The 11,772-nt window shown below is 44.2% G+C and overlaps 1 protein-coding gene across 2 annotated transcripts in view; it reads right to left on the bottom strand.

Annotated features, from left to right (window-relative positions):
* Nucleotides 1-6,645, bottom strand: part of Acbd6 (acyl-CoA binding domain containing 6) — a 137,553-nt gene extending 130,908 nt beyond the window's left edge. For both annotated transcript variants that reach the window (XM_028758147.1, XM_028758156.1), the window contains exon 1: nucleotides 5,870-6,645. In XM_028758147.1, coding sequence (XP_028613980.1) covers nucleotides 5,870-6,091 — 222 coding nt within the window. In that variant the 5' untranslated portion in view covers nucleotides 6,092-6,645. The remainder of the gene's footprint in view (nucleotides 1-5,869) is intronic.
* Nucleotides 6,646-11,772: the final 5,127 nt, after the last annotated feature.

Genomic DNA, 11,772 nt, shown 5'->3' with positions numbered 1-11,772 from the left:
GTGGTGTACACCTGTAACAGGGACACAAGGAGCAGCACCAGGTGTGGGGGTGTACACTGTAACAGGGGCACAAGGAGCAGTACCAGGTGGTGGTGTACACCTGTAACAGGGACACAAGGAGCAGCACCAGGTATGGTGGTGTACACTGTAACAGGGACACAAGGAGCAGCACCAGGTGGTGGTGTACACCTGTAACAGGGGCACAAGGAGCAGCACCAGGTGTGGTGATGTACACCTGTAATAGGGACACAAGGAGCAGCACCAGGTGTGGTGGTGTACACTGTAACAGGGCAAGTGAAGCTCTGTGCCGTCAGGGCCCTCCATATTTACACAACATCCTTCAGGCTGGGCAGGTACACAGTAAGACCTTGTCTAAATTAATTAATAAAATAAAACACCACACAAGCAGCCTCAGCTTTCTACATAAGATTACTACTAAATACACAGGGAAAAAAAAAATGGGTGGCAAATAACTCCGTTTCTAAACTAGCAGACTAACTAAAAGACAAATTACAAACAAAAGTATAGTCTTTACTGTTATTAAAATACAACTTTATAAGTTCTAATTTATTATTGTTTGTGTGCACATAGGGGAGGTCAGAGGGCTACTCTGTAGAGTAGCTTCTCTTTCTTTCCACCTTTATGTGGCTTCTGGGATGAAGTCGGGCTTGCACATACACAATGCACTTGTGTATGTGTGTGTGTGTGTATACACATGTGTGTATATGTATACACATGTACATATATAAAATAAAATAAGTGTACCACAGTAGATACATTTTTATGTCAAAAGCTGGAAAGAAATAAAAAACGCTCAACAATACTATAAATGCTATCCATGTGGCTAATAACGCTTTTGCTATTGTTTTAAGCGAGGGTCTTGTGTAGCTCAGGCTATCTTTAACTCATGAGCCACCTACTTCTACTTCTCAAGGCTGGGGTTACAGGTGTATACCACTATACCTGACTTTTAAGGCTCAAATGACATTTGTAGCTAAATTATAGATTGTTTTCATTATAACAGTGTAAAAATGAAATTCATACAAGAACAGAATTCAGCCGGGCGGTGGAGGCAGAGGCAGGTGGATTTCTGAGTTCGGGAGTTCGAGGCTAGCCTGGTCTACAGAGTGAGTTCCAGGACAGCCAGGGCTACACAGAGAAACCCTGTCTCGAAAAACCAAAAAAACCAAAACAACAACAAAAAAAAAACAAGAACAGAATTCAGCTCTTGATTACCACTGCCAGAAATAATCTCCATTATAAACACTTAACATACTCACTCATGGGGCTGGAGAGATGGCTCAGCAGTTAAGAGTGCTCGCCGCTCTACTGAAGGACCTGAGCTCAGCTCCCAGCACCCACAGGAGGCAGCCCACAACTGTCTCTGAATACCACCAGCTCCAGGGGATCTGACACCCTTTTCTGCTCTCCAAGAGCACCTGCACACATGCAGTATACACCCACATAAATAAAAAATAAATCTTACAAAGTATCACCCAGCCATTTCCTTATTCTATGGATCACATAGTCCTCTGGCTCTTATTAAAAAGCCCACTTCTACAGGAGCAGCCCTGTTATAATTGGATAGAGAAGTGTTTCTTGAATAATCACCAATCATCCTGTGAGGTCATTACAAACCCATCCTACCACGGAGGATACAGAAACCCAAGAGTGTGCTCTCATCTCACACATAAGCAAATCCTGGATTAGTTATCAGGATTTATCAGGGTCTGTCTGATTCCTTCACTGTATCATCTGTCTTACAGGCGTCAATCCTGATATCTCTAAATCACATAAACTGCCAGACTCTGCTACAAATACAAAGGGAGACAGACTACACACACTATAGTACATGAGGCCATGCAACATCTGCCTAGCTTCTACAACTGGATGTATATAAAGATTATAATAAAATATCTTATCTAAAAACAAAGGTGTGTGGGTGCTGGAGAGCTAGCCCAGTGGTGGAAAGTACCTGCCACTCTTGCAGAAGATCTGCATTCAGTTTCCAGGACCCAGATGGCAGCTTACACCCGTCTGTAACTACAGTTCCAGTAGATCTGATAACCTCTTCCAGCCTTGGCAAGGACTAGGCATACCCACTCATACAGAAATTTTTTTAATAGGTCAGGGCTTAGGGCAACAAGTGACACAGTTAGGTGGGTAAAAGCACTTGCCATGCAGGCCTAAAAAACTGAATTCAATCTCTGGAACTCAATTCAATTAACCTGAAAGTTGTCTTCTGATCTGCACAGACCATCATATTCAATCTCATATTCTCTCTCTCTCTCTGAAATTAAACAATCAGAAAACAAACAAAAGGCATTCATCCTCTTTGCTTTGCCTGAGCTAGAACACATACACTGTGTTCGTGAGCCTCTCTGACCACGGAAGCAGAATTTGAAATAGGAGTTCTCAAACTCTGTGGTCGTTTCCTTTGATTTTGTCATATATACATATTAGAAATGAGAACTTGGACCAGGGTGGGGGGTATTGCTCAGTGGTTCAAGGATTTGTCCTGCAAGTGTAAGGACCTGAGTTCAGATGCTCAGAACCAAATTAAATGCCAGGTAAGCATGGCAACTCACTTCTAATTGCAGAAGACCGGGACTCCCAAGGCAAGTGCTCTCAACTGCTGGGCTAGCTCTCCAGCATTCCCACCCCCTTTGTTTTTAACCAAGGTAGTTACTGTAATCTTCATATACACCCAGTCCTACAAGGCAGGGAGAAGTTGCGTAGCCTCATGTACTATAGTGTATATAGTCTATCTCCTTTTATATTTGTAGCAGAGTTCAGAAGTCGATGTGACTTTAGAGATGCCAGGCTGGGGGCTGCCCAGATGAACTACATCAGCAACTCTGAGTACCGTGAGAGACCCTGTCTCAATGAATATGGTAGAGAGCAATCCAGGAAGGGGCCCAGTATCAACCTCCTGCCTCAACATGCGCGCCCTTAGGAGTCACTCCCTCCCTCAACACACACACACACACACACACACACACACGCACACATACACACACACACGTGTGTGTGAATACACATGCACAAGAAAAATAAATAAATTAGATCTTTAAAATATTAGTTTATTTGAAAATAGATCTAGCATATGATAATTTAAGCAACAAAAGTTTATGAAAAACAAATACATTCTAAACAAAAAAATGAAAAATAAAACAGAAAAATGGCTTTGCCATTTTTTAAAAATCTCCTGTCTAATTTTTTAAATCTCCTTATTGTCTGGCATAGTTGTACTGTCTTCAGTGGCCTATCTCTGTATGTTGGTTTGGATGGAGCCCATGAGGAAATTTCAATTGCACAGATAGTGTTAGACATTATTATTTTTATAGCACTCCCAGTAACTGTGGATATTCTCTGAAACTACACCCAAACTCAATAAATGATAGCTTCTCCAAGACCAGCTTTGATGCACAATCTGAATGCACTTGTAACAGACCTTTCACACAGTTGTAATAAAAACCACTTATCTGATTTTCACTTTGAATGGAACTTTTACTCACACTGACTTTTAACATTGTCTTATGAAATCTATCGATAATAGCTCAGCGTCATTCAGCATTTCCAAATGTTGACACATTGCATTAGACATTAGCGAAACCTCACATTCATTATCACAACTCTTCTCTCATGAAAAGTACTCTGTGAGCATTGGGGAGCTGTCAAGCTCATGGTGGCAGATCCTTCGTTTTCCAAACCTCTGCTTTTCCTTTGACAACTCAAATATTGTCACTAGCGACGAACGTTTACAGCTGTCTTCCAGGTTCACCTTATCTTCAAGAAACTATCTGCCAAACACCCAAATCTAAACAGAGTTCACGGAGTTTCTGTTAAGTAAAAATGAAGTCCCAAGGAGCTGGAGATGGCTCAATGATTAAGAGCACTGTCTGCTCTTCCAGAGGTTTTGAGTTTAATTCTCAGCAAGAGAATATGGTAGCTCACAATCCTGGGATCTATCCTGGGATCTTATGCCATCTTCTGGCATGCAAATAGGTATATGAACAGACAGACCACTCATATACATAAAATAAATAAATATTTTTTAAAAAATGAAGTCCCAAGGAAAAAGAACATAGTTGACTTTGTAGTTCAATTATATCAGATTTTCCTCAATTTCATCAAAAATAACCAATACAATCAGGTATGTAGCAGAAGTGCCTGTGTGTTCTTCCCATTACACAACTATTTGTTTGAGACAGTCTTACTGTGTTGCTCCAACTAGCCTGCAACTTGCTGTCTTGAACTCATGGAGATAACCGGCCTTTGCCTCCCCAAGGTGCTGGGATCAAGGTCTTGCGCCAGCAAACCTGGCATCACACAAAATGTTGCCTAGCCCTTGTACAGGGATCTCTCTCAGTCCACATCATTATTAGCATGTGTTCATAATAACCATCAGTCCTGTAAGAAGCCTCCCTCCACTCAGTATCTCAAGTTTAAGAATACAGGCCAGGCCAGCAAGATGGCTCAGTGTGCAACCATGCTTGCTACCAAGCCTGACAACCTAAGGTGAATCCCTGGGATCCACACAGTGGAAAAAAAAAGAGCCAACTCCTGCAAGCTGTCTTCTGATCCACACTGACACATGTGTGTACACACACAAACAAAATAAAAACGTAATTATAAATACAGGAGGGTCCTCACGACCAAAAAAAAAAAAAAAAAAAAATTCAGAAGAAATATATGTAACTATACCAAGAAGCATTTTTTTTATTCTAATAAATAAGGCTACTATCCAGAACTTCATTTCTTTCAAAGTTCCAAAAAAACGGGGGTTTTCCTATTTTCCTAATCATCGATTTTTTTTTTCACATTTACACCTAGACTCCTTAACTAATCCTGTAAGCTTCTTAAAGACAGTGTCCAGCAGGGCGGTGGTGGCGCAGGCCTCCTTTAATCCTGGCACTTGGGAGGCAGAGGCAGGCAGGCAGATTTCTGAGTTCAAGGCCAGCCCGGTCTACAGAATGAGTTCCAGGACAGCCAGGACTACACAGAGAAACCCTGTCTCAAAAACAAACAAACAAACAAACAAACAAAAAAAGACAGTGTCAGAATATTCTTTCATCTTTGCATTCTCTGTAGACAGTACACCCAGTATTCTGCTGAACTGTATCTGTTGACTGAAGGAAAGCTGGTCTTTCCTGCTGGTACCTAACATTGAAAGATAAATTAATCTTACATTTATAACTCATACATTTCCTTACTTTTGGGTAAAGATCAGTTTTAGAGTCAGAAACTACACTTTAATTCTGATATATCCATGTAACTTTCTAAGTTGCCTACTCCCCTGGGTTTTTTATTTGGAAATCAAAGCAATTCAGGAAGCTGAGTCGAGAGTTCATCACCAACCCTCCATGCTGCCTTCATGGAGTCCTTAATTTTAAAAATGTGGGGGGACGGGGGACTCTATCTAGCAGGACCAAATTCTAGTAAAAACACGACAACTATATTTAGAGTTTCAAAGAATCAGAATAGTAATATTGTATTTCACATTTTATATACAGTAATATTCTCTTAAATTCCAAATTTATTATTAAAATTGCCATATTTCCTATCACGTCCTTTTGGGAACAGCGAATGACAAATTTTATTTTATCACCCTCGTTTTGTAAAGCTTCAGAGGCAAGACTACTGAAACGTTGTTAACCAGTGCCCGGCTACCTAAATGTTATTCGTAGGATATCAGAGAGATTGTTCCATGTCCAGAATGATGCTATTCTCCAGGGTCAAAAATAAATAGAGACACAGACACACACACACAAACTTCATTACGCTCCACCATTAGCCTAGCCACGCACATCTCCTATTAAGTTTTTGGAGGAAGAAGCCTGTGTCCTCTCATCCACTCATCTTTTACCTGCTTGTACCTGGCATACAGGTACAGGAGCTGCTCCCTGCTGGCCACCTGAACCAGGCCTTGGACGTGTGCGGCAGCCTTCTCAAACAGCTCAGCCAGGCTCCGGGTCGCCTCAGCCTCAGGGATCTGGAAGGATTCCATATCACCGGAGTCGTCCCCGGAGCTAAGTTCCCCACCGCTGTCGCCAGTGGTGGCCCCCGCGGGTAGGAACGGTGTGGCCATGTCCAGTAGCTCGCTGTGGCCAGTCCTCTCCGGTGTGACGCGGGTTCCCGGGCCTGGATCACTAGATCGGGTGCGGAGCTCAAGCGGGAGTGGGACGCACGAGCTGTCTGGAGGTCTCAGGTGACTCTGCCACTCCGCCTACCCGGGCGCACAGGACCGCCCCGTCCTCCTCCGGTTTCCCCTCGGGCGGACCGAGCGCCTGGCGTCGCCCAGGTCGCTCCAACGGCGCGGGGTCTGGAGGCCGCTCGGCTGGGAGGTGAGGGGAAGCCGGGGGCGCGCGGCGTGCCACTGGGACCGGAGCTGGGAGGTGAAGCTGGGAGCGAGCTCGGTGGGACGCGCGCCCGGGCACGCGCCCGTGGATACGGGACCCCGCCTGCTCCGCGAGCCTGAGCCCTCCAGAGAAGGGAGTCGTGGGTTACGGCGGGCGCGGTGCGGGTTGGAGAAACGGGCCTCCGTGATATGGGAGATCGCTCGTGGTTCGCAGGAATTTTGGAGTCACAAACTCCGGAACTCACCCGGATAGCCCCCCCCCCCCCCCCGGGGAAAGGGAAGGAGGCGGTCCACGAGGTAGTGTAGCTGCAGGAGTGGAGTCGCGGGAAACAGAGAGCTGAGGACAAAGGTTCCGCCTTTTTCTAACCACTCACTCTGTTTTGACTAGCGAATCAACAACAGATAAAACCTTCCTTCACTGCCCCTCCGCGTGTCTAAATAGTCAAATGACTCCCATCAGTGTTTTGTTTTCCATACCTGCTGACCCCTCATTTCCCAGCGCTTTGAGAAAAGGCTTCACCAGGACGCCAAATCCACCTACCTTTAGCATCATCTCTTCTCAGCTGTGGCTGTGCTTCTTCAAGTAAAACCCAGAAGTCCTATAGCTCTGCCGGAAAGGAACAGATCTTTCCGTGTCCAGCACACTGTCAAAAAGAAAAGCTATACACATACACAAACTTCATTACATCTACCTACAGACCATGTACATTTGCCATCAGATTTTAGAAAAGGCACGTTTTTGGTATTATCTCCTGCAGGGACTTGAGACCCTTAATACCTCGATGTGGAATGTTGCTTAAAGAAGCTGCTCTCAGTTGTTGGGGTGTCTCACATCAACGTGTGTGTGTGTGTGTGTGTGTGTGTGTGTGTGTTACTAGTAGTAGTACTAGTAGTGGTGCTAGTAGTAGTAATAGCGTTCACCAACCCAAAAGCTAAGAATGTCATCAAATATCTTCTTGGGCCTATAGAAAAGTTTCTCCATCTCAATGTTACTGCTTCTCTGAGTACCCACCAGTGTATTTTTAGCTTGCTTTGATTTATGACTTTCTTTGTTCTATAAAACTATGAAACTGTTTCCACATTGGAACATGGAATTTGGGGTAACCTAAATTTGTGGTCACTCAAAGTGACCAGAATAAACTATTATTCATCTTTAAAATGAGTGTGATGATTTGAGTAAGAGTGGCCCTTGTAGGCTCATATACTCGAACGCATGGTTATCTGTGCCCTTCCTCCAGCCTTGAGCAGGCCCGAGGCCTTGTTTACCATAAGAGACCAGATAATAGGACCTAGGTGGAACTAACCACCTTGGCTGCATATCAATAGACACCTAGGTGGAGTCAACCACCTTGGCTGCACGTAGATCCCACTACAGGAACTTGAAAGAAGAACTGCCCCTGGGCTTGCCTTGAGACGTCTCCTGCCGTGACCCTTGACCTAGAATGGATTATCCCACCCATCTTGCCTGGCTGAAACTAGGAAGGGTTCGGGCGGGGTCTTCCCCTTTAAATTGAAAGCTTAACATTAAACCATCGAGCCTTGATCAGAGAACTTTGTCTTGGCTTCATCTTTTCTCGCTCTCCGTCCCCCTTTCGTTCCCAGACCTCTTTCCAGGTGAACCTGTTTGACTCGTGGCCGCAGGCGGCTACAGTTATTGGGAAGTGGTACTACTTGTGAAGGATTAGAAGGTGGGGACTTGTTGAAGGAAGTATGTCACTGAGGGTAGGACGTATGTCACTGAGGGTGGCCTTTGAGGTTTCAAAAGCCCAACACAAGCCCAGTGGCTCACTCTTCCTGCTCCCTATGTAGAGTGGAAAATTATAGATACTAGGTATATAGAATTCTTTTTAGACATATAAAGTATTCTTTAAGCTTTCTTTATAAAGACATAGACAAACCGAGGCATGAAGCAAGTTAAGAATGTGGAAAGACCAGTCACCATTACTGGAACTGGCCTATCTGCAAAGAGTTAGGAAAGAATGTAAGTAAACTAGGTGGAACCAAGCTGAGAACCAAGTTGAGAACCAAGCTGGTAACCACAGTGACAGGGCAAGGCCGAAGTAACAGGGCAGGACCACATTCTTGAGAAAGATAAGCGTACAGAGAGTTTTCACCTGACCCTGACTCCCCTAGGTTGGGTTCCTTTGGAATGTTCCACTATTTTTATGTTACATCACACTAACAACCCCTCACCCCCTCCCCATTCCTTGGTTTGTGTGGAGCGCTGCTGCCACGCCTTAAAGATGGTGCCTGCTTGCCCTTGCAGACTTGGAGTAAACAAGCCTTGTTTGGTCCTGGGGCGGTACTTCCTGGTGGCCTGATCTTGTGTCATGGGTTCTTGACCAATCACAGTGCGAGACGTGGTATGGGCTCATGGGCAGTCCTACGCAGGGTATAAAGCTTCGCTCCTGGGCTGGCTCGGGGGGCACACCTTCAAGCTTCATGTAACTAGCAACTCCTGAGTAAACTGCTGCTGGAAGGAACTGGTGTGCGAGTCTTTCTTCCCTGCTGGTCGGGGTGGTAGGCGCCGCACAGGTTTGTGGTTTTTTTCCTTTAAAAACCCCTTTCAAACTGGCTGTCGGGGTCAATTCAGCTCCTGCGTGGGCATACGAATTGACCAGCAGCTAGTTGTCACGCCCTAATAAAAACCTCGCAATTGCTCCGGTACATGGTGTCTCGAGCAGATGACTGGGTGGTCGCGACTTTCTGAGACTTGAGAGAGGGTCTCCCCTCTGCAGAGGTCTTCACCTATAGATCTGAGATGTAGTCCTTTCAGCTGCCTCTCTAGCACCGTGTCTGCCTGCGTGCTGCCATACTTCCACCATGATGAAAATTCACTAAACCTCTGAAACTGTAAGCCAGCCCCAATTAAATGCTTTCTTTTATAAAAGCTGTGGTCATGGTGTCTCTTCATAGCAATAATGAGGGATGTGGTTTTGGTATCAGCAGTGGCTGGTAAGTTCTAAATGTTGTAAGACTAGTACAAAGAGCTACAAAGAATGGGTATTGATTGACCATTTAAGATTACACTTTAAAGCTGGGCAGTGGTGGCACACACCTTTAATCCCAGCACTTGGGAGGCAGAGGCAGGCGGATTTCTGATTTCTGAGTTCGAGGCCGGCCTGGTCTACAGAGTGAGTTCCAGGACAGCCCGGGCTATAAAGAGAAACCCTGTCTCGAAAAACCAAAAAAAAAAAAAAAAAAAAATTACACTTTAAACAGAACTTTGGACATGATGAGTGAACAATGAGAAACAGAAGTTAAATGGCTTGGATCTGAATTCAACAAACATTCTTTGAGAATAGAGAATGAATGCTTCCACTGTTAGTCCCTCCTTGAAAGGAAAAACAAGGGCAAATGCACACCTTTAAAACATGCATAGTGGCTTGAAAAAAAATTGGCCCCCATAGGCCCAAAGAGAATGGTACTATTAGGAGGTGTGGCCTTGTTGGAGTACATATGTCATAGAGTGGGGGGGGGAGTTGTGGGGTAGGAGGTGGGTTTTTGAGGTTTCAGAAGCTCAAGCCAGGCCTAGAGACTCGCTGTTCTCTTCCTGCTGCCTCTGGAACCAGATGTAGAACTCTCAGCTACCTCTTCAATACCATGTCTGCCTGCAGGCCACCATGCTTCCCACCATGATGATAATGAACTAACCTGTAAGCCAGCTCCAATGAAATGTTTTCCTTTATAAGAGTTGTCATGATCATGGTGTCTCTTCACTAAGCCAATGTGATAACTGGAAGAAATGAGTCAACAAAGTAGATTGAAGGGATAGACTTAGTTCTACCTTAAGACGAAGAGCAGACTTTATTGGTCTGAGATGTTGATGCCCCAAAACCCTGTGACTCAGCATCTGAGGAGACAGGAGACTGCTGTGCAGGTTCTGAGAACCAGCTTTTGGAATGGACAATTGAGGGGAAGGAAGGGGTAGATCACCAGGGTGGGAGAGAAGCCAAATGGCCTATTTTTTGAGGCTTTCTGGCTCCAGGGCAGTGACAGAGATTAACTGCTTTCTGGAATTCTATGGAGATTGACAACTCAGTCCTGTTTTTATAGTCCTGGCTTTGAAGAAGGAGATTTCTTTAATGACGATGATTTGTTGAATCATTTAATGTTTGAGAATTTTTTTCCCCCTGAGACAGGGTTTCTCTGTGGAGCCCTGGCTGTCCTGGAACTCACTCTGTAGACCAGGCTGGCCTTGACTCAGAGATCCGCCTGCCTCTCAAGGACTGGGATTAAGGTTGTGTGCCACTACTATTCAGCTTCAAGGGTCTTTTAATTTTATTTAGTGCATATCAATGTTTTGCCTACATCTATGCCTGTACAATATAAGTGTACCTGGTGTCCACAGGGGCCAAAAGAGATCATCAGATCCTCTGGCCTGCAATTGTAAATGGTTGTTATCTGCCATGTGGGTGCTGAAAATCAAACCGGGACCCTCTAGAACAGCAAATAGTTCTCTTAACTGCTGGTCCATCTCTTCATCCCCTGTTTGAGAGTCTTAAACTTTAACACATAAGATAGATACTGTTATTTCTGTTTTATACATAGGAAATCAACAAAATGGTTACACAACTGGCCCAAAGCTGCTCAGGTCTTAAATGGGAAAACAAGGGAAGAAAAATCAAACACTGAGCCAGAAGCTAGTCTGAACACAGGGAGCAGCAGATTATGAGCCTCAAAGGTAGATGAGTGAGAGCTTTGTAGACTTTTATATCTCTGTGTTTCTAAATTTTTAATTTATTAATTTATTTTAGTTTTGACAGGGATCTCACTATACAGTCTTGCCCGTCCTGGATCTCAGAGCTCTTCCTGCCTTCACCTCCTAAATGCTAGTATTAAAGGCCTGCCTCCCCATCCCGGCTGCCTCTAGAGTCTTGATCAGAGGTGGAAGTATTATCTCCGTTCATCTGGCAACCCTGGAGATCAAGTTTTTTCTCCTTTAATCTTCGAAAAGAATTATAGTTTCAATTTTAATTAATTATATCACTGAATTATATTCATAATGCCAATTATTTAATAGGTATTTAATGGATTAATAGCAATGTAATAACTAATATTGATAAATTAATATAAATCTTAATATCTAAATTAATAGACTATCTAGTTTCCATTCGTAAAATAAACACAATCTGGTCTGTATTGGGGGCTGGTCTGGTGCTGCTTTGTATTCAGACGCTAAATATGGGCCTCCAAGATCTGGTTGCATTCCAGATGAGCACAGTCTTACTACACCAAATGATATTATGGAAACTTTGCTGGCCAGTCTTCTCTGAGTGGTTAATAAGTAAATAAATGAAAGTGGCTGACAGCCAATTACTGGGGAGAATAGAGGTAGGCAGGGCTTCAGTTACCATGCTGGGGATCACAGATAGGGAACAAAAAGAGAGACAAAGAGAGAGATGTGGGGG

The sequence above is a fragment of the Grammomys surdaster genome, unplaced genomic scaffold, assembly GCF_004785775.1.
Source record: "Grammomys surdaster isolate TR1022 unplaced genomic scaffold, NIH_TR_1.0 130, whole genome shotgun sequence".
Classification (NCBI taxonomy): Eukaryota; Metazoa; Chordata; class Mammalia; order Rodentia; family Muridae; genus Grammomys; species Grammomys surdaster.
Note: the sequence above shows the minus strand (reverse complement) of the source record. Positions and strands in the feature narration are given on the sequence as shown.